General features: G+C 38.3%; 1 protein-coding gene across 1 annotated transcript in view; it reads right to left on the bottom strand.

The window, feature by feature from the left end:
• The window catches only part of ROS1 (ROS proto-oncogene 1, receptor tyrosine kinase), a 73,728-nt gene that overhangs the window by 41,163 nt on the left and 15,015 nt on the right, over nucleotides 1-17,550 (bottom strand). Inside the window, exons 13-26 of the mRNA XM_088162838.1 lie at nucleotides 16,519-17,030; nucleotides 15,683-15,895; nucleotides 14,716-14,826; nucleotides 14,037-14,218; nucleotides 12,886-13,077; nucleotides 7,699-7,799; nucleotides 5,910-6,124; nucleotides 5,390-5,547; nucleotides 4,649-4,811; nucleotides 3,613-3,875; nucleotides 2,735-2,798; nucleotides 1,885-2,087; nucleotides 1,192-1,403; nucleotides 508-794 (exon numbers count right to left, since the gene is read on the bottom strand). Of these exons, the coding sequence (XP_088018964.1) occupies nucleotides 508-794; nucleotides 1,192-1,403; nucleotides 1,885-2,087; nucleotides 2,735-2,798; nucleotides 3,613-3,875; nucleotides 4,649-4,811; nucleotides 5,390-5,547; nucleotides 5,910-6,124; nucleotides 7,699-7,799; nucleotides 12,886-13,077; nucleotides 14,037-14,218; nucleotides 14,716-14,826; nucleotides 15,683-15,895; nucleotides 16,519-17,030 (2,876 nt within the window). The remainder of the gene's footprint in view (nucleotides 1-507; nucleotides 795-1,191; nucleotides 1,404-1,884; nucleotides 2,088-2,734; nucleotides 2,799-3,612; nucleotides 3,876-4,648; nucleotides 4,812-5,389; nucleotides 5,548-5,909; nucleotides 6,125-7,698; nucleotides 7,800-12,885; nucleotides 13,078-14,036; nucleotides 14,219-14,715; nucleotides 14,827-15,682; nucleotides 15,896-16,518; nucleotides 17,031-17,550) is intronic.

The following is a 17,550-nucleotide window of genomic DNA, read 5'->3' as shown; positions in this document are numbered from 1 at the left end:
CTCCTGTGGTAACAGAGCAGCTTTACCAGCATGCCTCCAGAACTGAGCTGGAAACTGAGCAACCAAGGATAAGTGTTATTATCACAAGTAAAACATGGATAATTTGTCATACAAGACCCTACCTGTGTAAAGCACTTTCCTCATATGATGAAGTCTGCAATGCCATAAACTGCAATAGGTGTAGCTAACATGAAACCCTAGCAGTATAATGTGTTAATATTATAAGTGAAATCTATTGACAAGTAGGACTTCAAGTTGTAGCATTTCTTTTACGTATTATTAGAATATTTGCATCAGTAAATATCTTCACACTGCTCTTTCTCCTAGTTTGTATGAACAGGGGACACAACTGGAAACATAGAACAGAAACATTTTGTCCATATTGACTGTAGACTGTTTTATAAACAAAATGCTTCATGAATGCCATTTTTTGAAATGAATGTTGTTTGTAGTAAGAGACAGCAAGAATCACTAACTGTACCTAGAAAAAATGAAAGACACTCAGACCTTGAATATTTGGTATTTTGATAATTCTCCAGCAGTGGCAACCATCCACATCTGAGGCCCATATTTCATCTCTTCCTCTGATAAAAAGCAGCTGGGGATTTTTGGAGTCAGACAAGTCCATACTCAAAGGTCTTCCTAGCTCCACTTCTGTGACATTACAGGTGCAGTAGTTCCTCATCTGTTTTTCTACCAATCCGTGTCCCAGGATGTGGTGCACGGTGCTGTTCAGAATATCATAATAAAACATGTGGCTGCCATTTTCAAGCTCTTCCATCCAGTACAAGCGGCTGCCAAAGAAAATGCATTGCTTTCAGTAGAAAAACTTCAACCTAAATGCAATCCTAGTCTGACACAGTAACTGGTTATTCTGGATAAAATGGCTACTGTAAAAAAAATTGTTGTCTGGTGCTGACTTTTATTTGCATAACGCATATAGAAGAACCTATCAGTATTTAAGCATAAGTTGAAATCTTTACTCAAACACAGACATCTTTTTGAAATTAGATATGTCCAAGCTCAACTAGCAGTTCTAAATTAATACCACATCCAAATATTTCTGAGATTTACAGAATTCCAAAACTCATCTACAATAAAAGGTCCTTTTTGGTCTTTAACAGTTCAAGTTTTAATAAAAATCATGTCTAAAATTTGCTTTTAAAAAGTTATTAGTAGTATGTGCCTTACCTTAAGAAAGGATATGACAACAGAGATGATACAGTTGAATTACTTTTGCCCAGCTGCATGTTCAAGGCTTTTAGAGATTTTTTCTTGAGCTCAAGATCAATAACAAATATTTGAGTTTCATCCTGTGGTGTTTTCAGGGCAACAAAGAGATGTCTTGCAATCCAGTCAACTGTGATGGCTGTGACATTGTGAAGATATGCATCTTTGAAAAACTTAAGAAAAAAATTTAAAAAGGACAGAATTTTCCAACCTGATGTTAAGACATTACTAAAATCAATTTCTTTCAGAAAGAAAAATGTCTACTTGGGAAGTAGAAGTCAAAATACAAAGATGCGTCATGGATTGGCAATATTTTTAGACAAATCAAAATTACTGTTTCACAAATATCAATTGTTGCCTCCATATTCTTGAAATTAGAATGAAGTAAATTAAATTAAATCAAATTAAATGTGATACAAAATACAAATTTCTTATATTTATTAGTATTAATTTTAAATTAAACATCTGATAAAATATCAACAAAGTAGATGTCAGAAAAACCATTTATGATTAACAGGACAACTTTAACAATGGCATACTCTGTTCATTTTTAATTTTTCAAAAACACAGCTGGTCATAAAATAATGGCATTAATGGTCATGTAATGATCATTTTCCTAGATTCTCTCAAGTAAGAGAATGAGCAAAGGAATACCTGAAACATTGAAGCATTCTGTATATTCAGAACAAAAAGAGAATCATCAATGATATGGTATGCTTTGTCATCATTAGCAGTATAACAGATGTCTTTTACATTAGTCTCTGCTGAAAGTTCCCATATAGTTTGACCACTGTCTATGTCAGTAAGAAACAACTTGCTGGCAGAAATAGTTATTAGAGTTGGGACAGGGAAAAGATCTGGAAGGAAAAGGGCACAGCAGAATTAACAAAAAAAAAATCCTAGATAATCAGTTGTTATAAGGAAAGAAAGTACAAGATACAAATAAATGATGGTTCTGAACTTGTTGTATTTGTTTGTATGCCACATTAAATAAATAAAGTAATGATATGCCCTCTTGTCATCACAATCAGACTACTAAGATATTTTCAGGGCATTGTGAATGCTTACCTAACAAATTTAAGCATAGTAAAATAGATTTGCTTATTTAATTGCCTTTAACAGACAAACTAGAAATAGCCTATGATCTCTAGTGGATGTCTAACTCTCCTAGTTAACTTTGACAGCCTAATTAGAAATAGATTATCATCTCTAGCAGTATATAGATTGCAGGTAAAACCCTACTACTCCATGCTAGCCTGGAGTTGCACAAAAAAAAGCTAATTTAGCATAGTTTTGAGGAAAGGCTTGAAATTCCCAAAATTTAGTCTAATGATAAGGAATGTGTCAATCTTTCGTGTCAGAGGATGTAACTCTTTCCTCTGTTGTGTCTGCTATATGCTACATGAAGTGTTGGAGGCTATTTATCAGACTACCAAATTCTTGTACTATCATTTTCACCAGCTATTGCACACAAACCATGAGATGGCAACTAAATGATCCCTACCTGATGAATTCCTCTCTGCCATATCAGACAAAGGTCCTGGACCTACAGAGGTGAAGGCCTGCACCTGTGGGACAGGAGATTGATACTTATGTTAAGTAACAGCATGAATGACTGCATTTGAGAGCCTGTAGAGTCAATTGAGACAGAACCCCTGTCTGCTCATCTAGGGACATAAGTGTGTGCTCTGTTTGACATAGGCTGTGCTGGTCAGTTCAAAAGCTACATTCAAGTTGGCTCTGTGGCTATGAAGAGAATTTTAAGCAGTGGCCCAGAGATTGACAATCCATGCTGCATTTTAACAGTTAGATCTCAAAAGGACTCCAGGCAGTCTTTTTGGTTCCTTTCCCAGCCTGGAACAATTCCTACTATTTGCTGACCTTGCAATCAGCATGGTCTCCCCTATTAGTATCTGGTCTATTATCTGCTTTCATGCTTTTAACTTGTACTTTGAGTACACATTCTGTCTGTTCCAAAACTTTTATTCCAGTGAAAATATGACTTCTTGACAAGTTTTGAGACTGGAAGTCTCTTTCCATGGAAGCCGCATGAGTCCTTGCATTTCTCAAACTGTGGCTCTGTTCAAAAGGCCTGTCACTCCCCGCCAGATCAGTTGAATCTGTGTTCAACTTGCACTTTTTAGAAGTAGCTTGGGGAAAGCTCTAGAAAAGTTTCTTTTGGGCTTCACCATTTAGTGAACAACATGATACACAGAGAGGTTAAGCCAGGTACCCAAGGGCGAGTCAGCAAATCATCAGTTCTACATGCAGAAACGACAAGATCTTGCCCCAAGCCAAAAAAATATCTCCCAGGCAAACACGTCAGACTGCACAGATAACATCTACCATCCAGCACGAGACAAGCTTAGTAATTTTTCATACCTGAAACCTTACTGTGAGGCTGGGAAGCACATCCTTGAGAGAAAACAGCATCTGGATGGGTTTAACATTGATTTCAATCCACTCCATGGGAGTGCCAGCAGTGCTGCTCTGATTCAATAGCTGATAGTAAACCTTGTACTGTGTTAATATTCCATTTTCCCTTTCAGGTCTGTCCCACCTGAACTCAACAAGGACTTGCTCATCACTTCCGTGTAGGTTATTTTGTAACACATATATTCTAGGGTTCCTAGGGGCTGAAGGAACTGTATAAAAAAATAAAGATAAAATACACAGAACAAAATACTCCTGTTAAAACAGAAACCCTACCTCATAACTAACTCTGCAGAAGATTATCTAAAACTTAATAGCAATTAGTAATTCCTTTCTGTTTTTCATTGGTGTGAGGCTATCTAATTTTAACTTGCCTAACCAAAAGAAAGAGCTGTAAAAACAGGAAAAAACTGCACTCCTGCACTGAGACTGGGACATATCTATTTAGCCAAATCCTGTGTGTTACTATGGGGCTGTAAAAATTTTCACAACACAGAGCATATCCTATCCTCTCTCCTATTCACTTCAAAAGCTACTGCATCTCATAAGCCTTCTCAGTGCTTCAGTCACTCAACACTATATTTTAACTAACTTAATTTTGACATGCATAAGATCACAAATAAACACTGAAGCAGGAGTAAAATGTGTGTAACATTTATTAAAAATCTACTAAGTGGTTAAGATATTGAATGCAGCCTTTTGTGTTAATTTTAATTGATTCAATTTCTCTTTCCTACTCGTAGTCACAGGCACATGCTGGATATATTGTCCTGCATTTTCTGTTTTTAATTAAATTACTTCAATTGTCTGCATTTATGGATGCAACAAATGATTGCCAAATATACTCAGAAACACATCCTTGCAACTCTGCCTGCATCTGACTAGCTCTGAAAACTGCTCACCCTTTGCCAGGTTTTCACTTGCTGACATTGATCTGCTCCCAGTACCCATGACACAGGAGGAACAGGATGTAAAATTTTAGTACCTCCTTCAGGGGCTCGAAGGGATACAGATGTCATTGGTGCCTTGCCCCAGTAAGTGTATGGAGTGACAGTAAAATCAAAGAGTGCAAATGGTTCCAGCCAATCCACTCGGTAGGATGGCACTGTCAGATCATGGGGGTGAAGGCATCCTTCACTCTCCAGAGACTGCAAATGAAATCAAACAGAACAAAATAAAGTAAGACTTTTTTTCCTACTCAAAAGGCCTCCAGTTTTCCAAAATTCCCTCACCAAACCAGTCAACTAAATTCAAACACAGCTTCTCTTCCTGTGAGCAGCCATCATTTCACCAGCTCCTGTGGCACTGCAGTGATGCTTAGTGATGTGCCATCAATCTGCACTTTGAATTTAAAGTAGGGCTTGCCAAATGCACTGAAGGGGGGATGAAGGCTAGATTTCACATTCAGGCAAAGGCTGTCCCATTGCCATCTCAGAGGACACTTCTGTCTCTGAGTTACTCTGAGAGGCTTTCTCACTAAATTTTGATCACTGTGATCTCCTTTTCTGGCTCTTCACATCCCAACCACCAGCCCAGAGCCACTGCTGGCTGTAGTGATGGAGAAATTGGACAACTTGCACTCTGATTGCAATTTAGTTTGGTTCTTGACCAATTTGTAAATGCTGGAGAAGAAACAAACTCAATTTCTTTTTAAAAATAGATGTATCACCAAGTAGATGCAGTAATACACATGGATAATAGGGAGGGATGGCATCAATACCCTCACTTGTAGAGCTTTTGATCCCACGCAGTAAAAGACAGTTCCCCATTCCACCTTTGTAGAGGGACTCCAAGTGATATGGAAACTTGAGGAATTTCCTTTAATTCTAAAAGAAGACTCTGGCACTGAATCTGGAATCACTTTTGGAGTAGAAGTAAAATTTCCTGTCCATAAGCAGAAGAAATAATAATAATAATCTAAAGAATGTGAGAAATAGGTAGACTATTCAAATGTGACCTAAAACATTAAAGTAAATCCTGTAAGCCAACATTAAAGAGAAACAATAAATAACAACAACACATATTCTTTTTATCCATATGTCTACCATCAGCTTTTATAATTGCACATTATCCTGATATATTTATCAGGTAGTGTGTATATATATATATATATATATATATATATATCACATGTAACCTGATATTTTTATTAATAAGTCAAATGACTAAAGAATTTCAAGAATGAAGAACTGCAGGCTGAGAGTGAATACCTTTATTGAGGAGTTTAGATTAAGAGAATAATATACCTGGCAAAGGTTTAAGTGATGCCTGAACAAGGGTGAAGGCTGTAAACTGTGCTGGTTGTGAGAAGGGAATGCTAATGCTCTGATTGACTTCCTGGACTGTAATGATCTGAAGCCTATTAATCCAGAACAGACGACCACTGTAGTATTCCAGCGCACCCAGAGATATTTCTGAAGTACTCCATGCTGGAAATTCCGTGATGATGGCATTACCACAACTGTGGAAACATGTATGAAATTAGCAAGCTGATAGCACACATATAGAGGGAATAGATTTATGCAATGTTTGACATGTTGTTAAATTTCTTATAATTCAAGTTCTTAATACTTGAAATTCAAATTCTAAAATGTAGGAGGCAGAAAATCAAATCAAATTTTTTTCTTTAAGCTCTTAAAAGCAGAACACTTTTCAGAATATTAAACACTGCAGGAAGAACAATAAGGCTTTCATTCCCTTTATTTCATTGGAAAACAATTATAAAATGGTTTAAGATTCTGCTGCATAGATGCAGAAAAATGAGTATTTTGAAAAATCAGCCCACCTTTTCTCAGCAATTCTACTGAAACAGTGAAGTCTACTGCAGAGCATGAGATTCATTATACTTCACTATATCAGGAAGCCAGATTTATTTGACCCTGCTAGTTTTCTCCCATTATTTATTAAGATCTATTAACATTTTTCTTCACTGGGATCACTGGTGATTTAATCTGCCTTGTATATTGTATGTCAAAACTTACAGGCCTTTTTAGGTCCCAATTCATCTTGGTAAGAGATTAAATATGTTGTAGGAGGAATCATTTTGCCATCTCAGAAATGTTCTTTGAGCTTAGCCACATGCCATCCAAAACAAAATTGGAAAAGCTTTGACACACCATCAGGTCCATTAGGATGGATCACTTCTAATCTCTGTACTCTGGCATGCCAGGGACAATGATTTATGGCTGCCAATTGGTTCATAATGGAGCTGCATGTTCCAGCTAAAACTAATCAACATATTTTGATCCTTTAAGTGTTTACTATTAATCATAGCAAGTCTAAAATCACTCAGAAAATTCATCTGATTCTCCACAAAGCCAGCCTGCAACATTATGGGCACATGTAAATACAGATGCTGCTCAATTAAGTTTAAGTAGTTTAATCTGATGCTTGAAAAAAAATTTAAATAATTGCATTCTCCACATGGAAGAGAGCAAAAACAGTTTCACAAACTACTACACATTATTATACACTTTGCACTTAAAGAACAAGCCACCATTTTTCTCAAGATTTTAGTAAATAATCAAGCTAACCCATAAACATTGTTCATTATGTTTTGTCGTATTAAACTTTGCCTTTCTGGAGTAATGCATGCATTTCACGTTTGGGATGATCAAGAGGAAAGCCTGCTGAGTACTGTTTGCTCAGGTGAGAAAGTGGTGTCAGTTCAAGTCCTGAGATTCATGAAAGATGAGAAGTTACAGAGCTCCAGGCACTTGGAAACTGTCAAGTGCTGTAAATGCCAAGATAAAATAGACAATAAGCAGCAATTATTTCCTAAAGCTAAGTCTAAAAATTGATAAGCATGACCTCAGTTCAGTTGAGGTTCCATACCCTGTGTCTCTCATTGTAAAACTGTGTTACCTTCCAGCACATGTAGCTTGCCATCAGCTAGCCGTGATCATTAGCTCTTCTTTTTTGTCTATTGTTAAATTACTAAATAGTGTGCCCAGCACTGGATGACATATTTTCTTAAAGAATATGACAAAAACTAGAAAATAGAGACTTTCTTATCTCTGCTATACATTTACTTACCCTTCTTTGCAGAGAGAAGCCCTGTATAGGTTTAGGCATAGATTATCTTGTACAAGCCAGTAAAGAAAACCATAGGTGAGATCCAAAGTTACACCAACCACCTAAGAAAAAACAGTCCAAATAACAATTTGAATACATCTTCACTTCTGAGGTAAGAGCCCTTAGGCGTAACAGTTGTCTAGACAACATCATGAGTAGCTCTTTATTGGCAGAAATAGCATTTCTACCATGAATGTTTATTCTAACACAAAAAGAGATAGCACTAGAAAATAATCAGGTCCTTGGTGGACACCTATTTATAGCAGCTGATGATATTCTAGATAACATTTTTTTAACACCTGTCACAGTGTTCATCCCTGGAGTATCTGAGTACCTCAGATATGGCAGCAAAAGCATATCAAGAGCTTAGTGGAACTACCTATCAAAATCTCCAGAATACTTCTGGTATTTTAACATTCTTTGTCTGAAACAGGTGGGTGATATCCAGTCTGAAAGTCAGAATGATTTTTTGAAGAAAGTATTTCAGGTCTTTTGTGTTTGTTTTCCAGCTTTGATTTTATACATAAACAGTTAAAATGTTGCATTATTTATGGAAAACAGATGCAAAATTTTAATTCATGTATTTGATCAAGCAGGAAATTTGAATATTTAAATTTTTGTAAATAATTTATTAATAAGTAAAGGGGGGAAGGAAATTAAACAATCTTCCTGTTCGTTACTTCAATGTTTCATCTTCCTTTAAAGGAGGTGAAAGATTTGTTGTTTCTTTTTAATAGGATCTCATATTCAAAATGTTTCTACAGTAAACAACAGATTCAATACCATATGCAACAGTACTAAAAATTAGACATTTAATAATGTGTTCTGTGAATAAAAAGAATTTGCTTCCATAAGTTAGTCTGCTAAATGTTATCAAGTTTAATTTATTTTATGTCATTAGCACAGCTTACAAGTTGTTTGGGGCCTCTCTGAACATGTTTTCCAGCAGCTCTCAAACTTCTCATGCAAACACTAGTCATAACTATTCTTTTATAAGCTTAAATTTCCATTATGTATGTAAGTGGAACAGCCTTTTTTTTTCCCTAACTCTTCATTAATAAACTGCAGAAGATGATGACAGGAAAGCAAATGCTATATCACTTAGTTGTCTGTTGCTCCTTATGTAATCACATTCTTGACATATTTCTGTTGACATTGTGTGTCAGAAAATCAAGGTTTGAATGATTGCTCCTGTAGGTTGTCCTGTTAAAAATATCTCACAGCGTGTATCTGCCCCAGTGTATATTTAGTCAGTCGTGCTATATTTTATGCCATTTACCTATTTCCCTCCCATGCTCAACACCAAAGACATCTTCCTAAATTTATGTTGCTTTTTTGAACTTTTGGGTCCTTCTTCCTTGCCTAATTTTTTTTTCTGCAGCTATTACATTTTCCTACAGATGTGTCCATCTTCTTTATCCTGATCCCCATATCACCATTTTTAAAAGGCAAATAAATATTTGTACTATTCATTTTCAGGAGTTAGGCGGTAGTTTAACACCTCCCTTCTGTTACACTTCAAAAACAGGCAAACATTTCTCAGTTCATAAGAGGTATTAGACTCTGGGCATGACATGTATTTGTGATGGTGCAATGTAACTGAACATCATGAGATGCAGGATAAACTTAGCTATTTGAAACACTTTTTGACTAGAAATATTGAAACCACGCATAAAGGGTCCTGGCTCCGCTTCCATATAATGCACTTTGCTGCTCCCCTATACATTACTTTTGTTCTAGTCATATTGTACAGTGTAAACAACTTGCTAAGTGCTCTGGAGATTCTCTGCCAGAACCTAAGATGGAATAAATCAGAGTAGCTCTGCTGAAATCAGTCAAGCTCTGCCAATACACACTAGCTGAGCTAAACAACTGATGAGAAAATAAAATAATTGCCATAAAAGGATCTAGTTCCTGCCAAAGAAATTAGGCTTTCAAAGCCTTGCCTTTGTATTTGTTTAGGAAACCAACCATTTTCACAGTAGTCTCTTCTATTCCTATTCCTACTATTCAGATTTCAAGCTAAAAGGATGTAGAGCTACAAACTGCTGAAGATCCAGCTGAACAGCAATTTTTTATTAGAAAAACAGATGGTGAGTATCAGTAAGAACCACTTATGTGGAGAACATGCTTTAACTGTTGGATAACAGCAATTAACTATTACATCTGTGTTTTAATACTGAGGTATGACATGCTTTTTTCAGGTAAAGGACTTCATTGTGCAAGGAAGATAAATATTAGCACCTCTGCAACCTATATTTTCCTCTCAATATAACACAATAACACAGACAATATAAGACAATAACAACCAACTCAACAATTCCACCATTAAAGAATGTTGTGCTGTCCTTTTTTTCTGATAATTTTATTCTGAGTTTTATTTTGATAAAGAAACACCTGTCAGCTATAACTGGTCACTTCTCAATCTACATTTTTACTTGGCTTTTTGCCTGCGTGCATCACAGCAGGAGGCTGAGTTCAAGAAGTTGGTGCATAGATTAGGGCAGCAGAGAAGCAGGAGAGGAGATGTTTGTTTGTAGGAGGTGTGAATAAGTGAATGGTTGAAGACTGGTATCACTGACATAGAGAAAGGTGCAGAAAAAAAAAAAAAAATGACAGGACCAGACAAGCAGACTTACTGCTGCCAAGGTTCTTGAAAGCCAGAACAAGAAATTTGAGGTTAACATGAGGCGATCCACAGAAGCAAGCAGTGAATCAAAAGAGAAGGGCAAGGAAGTTGAGATTTGACACTTAGAATAAACTGGAACTTGTTGGTCCTTTGCCACAGATCATCCGGAAGATATGTGCTAAGTCCAAGTGTGCCACTGAGCTTGGATAGCACGTATCCTTCCATGGAGACAGTCCACACCAGCCAGCTTCCTTTTCGCTCACATACAAAAGTTTTACAGTTCTTGTGTATGCAGGATTACAAGCATAGTGGGTGGCACACCAGAACCTGCCTTCCTTCTTCCCAAGCCCTCATGAAAGTAAAAGACCTCTGAGATTAACTGGCCTTTCGGAATATTAATTCCCTTTCATGGACTAAACTAGGCCTGGCTTTTTTTTATAATCAGAGAAACACCAAATTCTTTTCTTCTGGGAAAGGAAAGTGAAATGTTCAGGGAAATGATACAAAGTTAACTAAGAGCGATAGATCTCTAAAACTGGAAATGCTCTTTAATGGACAACCTGGCTTGAGGTAAAATGGGAATACAGTTTGTATGATAGATGGAATAAAAACAAAGGCTTCTTTAGCAAGGGCTGTGTTTTAAAGTAAGCTGTTAACATAGGCAAAAACTTACCTGTGCTGACCTGTTTTGTAGCAGCCGAACTGTGCCTCACTCCAGCACTCGGGGCAGACAGTGCAACCCTGCACAGGCTGTGCTTTGAGCTGTGGAGCATTCAGCTCCTCTCAGAGAGAGACCCCACAGACTAAAAACAGATGGCATGGTCCCTCAGCCTGACCTGCTCAGCACACAGCCTGGAAAAGTTCAAAGGGAATGAGGGAAGGGAATGAGGGAGGGAGGAAGGAAAGGAAGGAAGGATTCCAGGAAGGAAAGAAGGAAAGAAGGAAAGAAGGAAAGAAGGAAAGAAGGAAAGAAGGAAATAAGGAAATAAGGAAAGAAGGAAAGAAGGAAAGAAGGAAAGAAGGAAAGAAGGAAAGAAGGAAAGAAGGAAAGAAGGAAGGAAGGAAAGAAGGAAAGAAGGAGAAGGCATATGCTCTGACATATTCCATGGGGAGAATACTCAGTATCAGAGTTCTTCCATTGTGTAGGCAACACCAAATTCCACCTACCAAGAATGAGGTCAAATCTCACATGGTGGCAGAGGCAGGATGGATTTGGAGAAGACCACAGTGATCTATGAGGAGCCAGCAGTGAACCAAGTTTTTAAGATACTTGATAGGACACCAGAGAGTGGTGAATGTAGAATAAAGGCAGGGAGAGGTCAGCAGAGATATGGAGGTTGTCAGAGCACAACAAAATGTCTCCAGGTAGGAAAAGGGAGCTAATGAGCTTCCACATACTACAGGATATTTGGTGAGCTATTGGTGGAAATAGCATCTCTATTTTCCCTGTCCTTTCTACTTCTGCATGGAATCCATTCTCCACCCTAATATAGCTAAAACAAAAATCTCCCATCCATTTTCCCCCCTGTGCTGCCCAATGTCTTTACTCACACTTGGAAGAAGCCCCTACTCTCTGAGGAGCTGCTCTGCTCACATCAGGCCTCTTCCCAGCCTTCTGGAGCTCCTCATGAGCCTGGGGCAAAGCAAGAGGGGCCAAGCTGGGACCAGGCCTGTGTCTGACTTGGGCACAGGATAAAGAGAGGATGGGGAAAGGGTGGGAAGGGGTGGGTTGGGAAAGGAGAGCCTTGGCAATCCTCAGGGTGTTTAACTTGCTGCTCCTGCAAGAGGGACATGATCAGGCAAGATGGAGAATGTTAGAACAGAGGACACAGTCTCAAGCTGCACCAAGGGAGAAACAGGTTGGATACTTGGAAGAAGTTTTTCACAGAAAGAATAATAAAGTATTGGAATGCTTTGCCTGGGGAAGTGGTGGAGTCACCACCCCTGGATGTGTTTAAAAAAGACTGGATGTGGCACTTGGTGCCATGGTCTAGTTGAGGTGTTAGGGCATGGGTTGGACTCGATGATCTTGGAGGTCTCTTGTAACTCAGTTATTCTGTGATTCTGGGTCAGTGGCAGATGTGGTGCCCTTACCAGCAGTGTGGCAGCAGCAACAATCTGGGCCAGGCTGCAGCAGGAGCAGATGCCATTTCCCCTCTCTCACCACCACAGGTAAAGCCTGTTTCTCTAACAGCACCTCTGCAACCCTGGTATCCCTGCCAAGTGTTAACCCTCAAAACTGGCCCTGTCAGGTCCTGCAGGCTGGGGAGCATCACAAAAGAGGCAGGATGCTATGAAGCTCTAGTTCCACACTTTGATGTGAAAGCCAGAAGTGACCATTAGATTTAAATCATTTGGAAATATAGAAGAGCCTTTCACATGTGGGAAGGAGCAGCATTACAACCACAATTTTGACAGCTATGAACACTGCCTATATTCAAGAAATCTAAATACTAAAACACACACCACCCCTCCACCCCATCTCTCACAAAAAGAAAGAAAAGTGAAAAATCAGTCACCTGTTTACCAGAAAACTGTAGCTGCTCTTGTAACATGAAATACTCTTCTCCATTCAATCTTGTGCTCTCCACTGAATACATTGTGGCCCAGTACAAATAGCCATTTACTGAATCCACAACTAGATCCTTCACTGGGAACACAGCATGAGCTACAACATCTATATGGTCTCCCCACAGTGATTTTCTGTAGATCTAGGGACAAAAAAATTGACTTTAGTATCACATCATCAGCTATGATCAGCCGAGTGTACATTAGTGACTTTTCCACAGCTGGTTATCAAAAGACTGTACAAGCCTTCAGCTTTCAAAGCCTAAACCTTTTGCATTCAAAGTAAAAGGATGAAGAATAATGCGAAATTATTAGTTCATTTTTGCCAGCAAGTAACAAAAGAAAAAAGCTGAAATAGCTTTTTCCCTTCACTTTCCCAGTTTTGGCAGCCTTCTGTCTGACAGAATTTCTCACCCACTTCATATTCACTATTCACAAGTGTAAATGAGGGTGCAAGGCAGTGTGAAATCTGGCCTCCTAGCTCCAGTTTTTAAAACAGCTTCTGACATTGCACTTAGAAGAAATGAAAGGCAGAATTTGACAGCACTGCATAAATTAGCACTACAATTTTGAAGTCAGATACCTTTTAAATAATTCACATGTCAGTGTTCCTGATATGAGAGTGTACAAAGTGCAATTGTAATTATTTCTTAACTGCAGTGATCTGCAAAATGTCACAGAGCAGAGGTCAATATTGAAACTCTTGGTGTAAACAAATAGTGCCAAATGCGATTAAAATAAAGTCCATCTACTTCTTGACTGAGATCAACAGGGCAGCCTCCATTTTCACTATCATCATTTATTTTTACAATGTTGAATCCAACAAAACTGTTGATAGCATGTTTGATTTGCCTGTTTTGCACCTGGTGAATTCAGTATCCTGTATTAGTGAATGTTAGCGAATATTTTACCCCAAACTTTTGTATAACTGTGGAAAATCACTCGAGGAAAGAAAGGCCTCCTTGTTCTACACTATACAATAGCAAAGGTCCAAATGTATCTCAGGTTGCAAGAAGTAGGGATCATTTTCCCAAATATTGCCTTACAGTCTTTATTGTTGACTTAAAGGATTTTTTCTTTTAAGACATGCAGCTATACCTACCGTATTTGCTTTGCCAGCCCAATACAAGCACTGACCCAACCAATCAAAGGCCAATGTCCTTGCATTTCTGACGTCAGATACATAAGTGCTCTCAGTGGTACCCTTTTTTTTGTCCAATGTCCAGGTCTGAACTTCCCCCATGGAATTAATCCAATAAAGAGTGTTATTATACCAATCGAGGTCTTGAAGAAAAAAAGAAGATGTTAAGTGTACACAAACATGTAAATTAAAAAATAAATCACTGCTTTAAAGAATAAAAAGCAGTCAGGCAGTTCAGCTTTATAAAAATCTATACAAATGCACAGTTAGGCTCAGCTAATGCTTCTTTATAGGAAATAATGCACATGTATTGTACATATGTAGCCCAATTACTAAAAATGTATGACATATATTGGGATGCTGGAGACTGAACTATTTAGTTCAGAGGGTTGATTTTAGCTCTGCTGTAACTATGGTGCTGTGGTGATGTCAGAAGTGTTTCACTAAGGATTAATTTGACTCATAAAATAGAAGAAAGGGAATGAACCCAAAGGATTGGCTCAGTGAAGCTGCTGTACTGCACTGCAGGACATTCAAGTCTAGAGAACTCTTGTCTTTCAGTGCTGTTAGTAAAATTTATGGAGAGCTAACAAACGCCAAAAAGCCTGTAGCAGCAGCATACAATTTGTTTAGTAGGTACCTGAAACATTTCTTATATGAGGATAGAGGAGTTCTCCTGGCCCGTAGCTATCCAATCTCTTCTTCCAGAGACCTTCAGGCCCCACAGCCAACGTATAAGGTTCCTCTTCCACTGCAAAGGAAGAAAACTGCTGTTGTGCACACCAACAAGCAATTTATGTATAATATTTATATTTCAGTAGCAGCACTTCCTGTTTCTGGAAAGTTACAAAAGCACCTTTAAAACTGCCCCTGTCCTAAGGAATAAAAGACAAAGAAGAAATGCATGAAAATATAATAATTTGAGAAACTCAGGGACTCAGGGCAGGTTCAGATGCAGAGCAATAAGGCAATATGGAATCCTATTAGATGCTGGAAAAACACTGTGAATTTGGACCTGTCCTTAGCAAAAATCAGCTGAAAGTCACCCCTGAGCCATTTCACCACCTTAAACTGGAAGCTATTTTCCCCTCAGACATAGATTAATTTGGGTGAAATAGGTTTCAAAAAACATTCCAAAGACATGGAAATTTCAAACATTTTGCACACATCCATTTCCCCTGATTACCTATGCTCAAACCAAGGATTTTCAGCATCTGGTGAGCTGTACTTTTCCACGAATTGTCATTAACCCTCAGGGCACTGCACAGACAACTTAATAATGGAAAGTTCTTTACAGAGCAATGGAAAGGTCTAACACCTCTTTTACCATATCAAATAATGGTTTTGATAGAGTATTTGCATTAGAAAAATTTCGATAATACCAATATTCATGCATAAATAATATTTAATATCATTACTCTAGTTTAAGAATTTTACTACTTTAAGTAAAAGCAAATTTACTTATCCTGTATTCTTTAATATTTCTAAGAAAAACCTTTTTGTGCCCCTTATTTTGCAGTCTTTGCCCAAAGCGTGTGCCTCGCTAGGTGGAAATATTTAGACACACTTTGTTCTTCATTTTCCCTGTGTGACAAAGCAATTCTCACCTGCTTCTAAAGTTGTACCTCTGAATAACTCTGACCATGGCCCTGCACCGGCAGGAGACACAGCTCTGACTGATACCTCATACACTGTGAAGCTGGCCAGCCCCTTCACTGCAAGCCTTGTGTTACTAATATTTGAGACAATCCATTCCTCCTCAGATGGGTTCTGAGGTGACACTTTCACATCATAGGTCCAGTTCTGCCAAGCAGATAAACCTGTGTGAAAGAAATAATCATGTTATTACAGAGTAAATGGTTGTAACACAGAGTAAGTGGTGATACACATCCTTTGAGAAAGAAGGATATTGGAGACTCCTTTCAAAAATGCCAGTATCAGTGGAATTAGGAAAGGGATACACTAAAAATTTACACCCTTCTCCTCTGGCCCCATGCTTCAATCCCCCATGAAGAATAAAATCAGAACAAAAATTTTCCCTGGCCAGGTAATTTTCTGCTATTCAAAGACACATGCACAGAGGGTAGAAACCATAGCACAGTCACTGATCAAAGGTCATTACATCTCTGCCATGCATCTTTTGTGTGATATCAGTACCCAGCATTACTGCTACTCCATAAGAGTACTTAAGATCAAGCTTTGCTTAAAATCCTTGCAGGGGACATTTGAGTTGCCAACCCAAACTTCTGTTAATTTAGACGGACAATTTAGCTATTTTACTGCCAAATTATGGGCTAAATTTTTTGAACAGAGGTAATTCCATAACTTCCATCAGGATCTGCTACTGAAGTCACTAAAGCCCAAATCAAGAAGATGGAAGTCAGAAAGTTACTCCTCTGGAAAGAAAAGAAGTGAACTTTCAGGGAGAATCAACTGAACTTACTGGTTCCAATGGTGTGTTCAGGTGGTCTCCAGCTGATCACGGCTCGGTCCGCTCCAAACAGAGCCGTGACACGATGAGGAGCAGTTGGTAAAGGAAAAGGCTGAGTTGATGGCCCATAGAAAACCAAGTTGCCAATGCCAAAGTACTCTGGGTATGCCAAATTGCAGTCCACGATGTACTCATTGAAGCTAGAACTTCCCACTGGAGAAACCTCCTCGTGGAAAACTGCCAAGCCATTTGTCACTGTAAACGTGTTATCCTCATAAACGAAGCTCTCCATGTCATTAAATGGCACATGTGATCGCAGTGTGTGAAACTCTGAACCATCAAGAAAACCTGACACAAAGGCCTGTTCTGTTTTGTTGAAGAAAATGAGTCTCTTAGATTGGAAGTTGATCATGAAGGTTCTCAGAGCACTGGATCTCACCACTGGTGAAGCTGCGGAGGCAGTGCCAGGAAAGAGTGGAAGGTTTGCTCTGTATATGCCATCCTCCAGGAGACAGAAAATATAACTGGCCATAGAGCAAAATAAACTCAAATAACTACAGTGCAAGAAGTCTGTAGATGAGCCACAAATATTTTAGCAGCTAAGACATGTGCCTGTCTTTATGCACAACAGAAAAATGCTTTTGGCACTATTAGTATATATGCTGGGGAAGTAGACACATCAGTTTTTACCTTCTGGGAATTTGCATAGCATATTATTGGAGAATATTCTTCTATAATACTTTAAATGTTAAGCATGAACATTTAAAATTCATAGAGCTTCATATTCATAAAAGCATTACATTTCTGAGACTGAAATTTCTGCATTGGAAAAGTTTTATCTCTTCTGCTAACATCCTAAGGACAAAAATGCAGGAAACAATACTGCACGACACCACTCTTGTTCCAATTGTTTTGTAGCTTGTTATTTGTTGCCAATTGTACTTTTGTTTTGTTAACCTGAGTGCTTGAAACAGGAACCTAGATGACTAATGAAGTGGAGAAAATTAGAGAGGAGCTTTATAGCACCTTTGGCACCAAGTGCTC

The sequence above is a fragment of the Sturnus vulgaris genome, chromosome 3 (assembly GCF_052056855.1).
Source record: "Sturnus vulgaris isolate bStuVul1 chromosome 3, bStuVul1.hap1, whole genome shotgun sequence".
NCBI lineage: Eukaryota > Metazoa > Chordata > Aves > Passeriformes > Sturnidae > Sturnus > Sturnus vulgaris.
The sequence above is the reverse complement of the archived record's forward strand: the minus strand, read 5'-3'. Positions and strand labels throughout refer to the sequence as shown.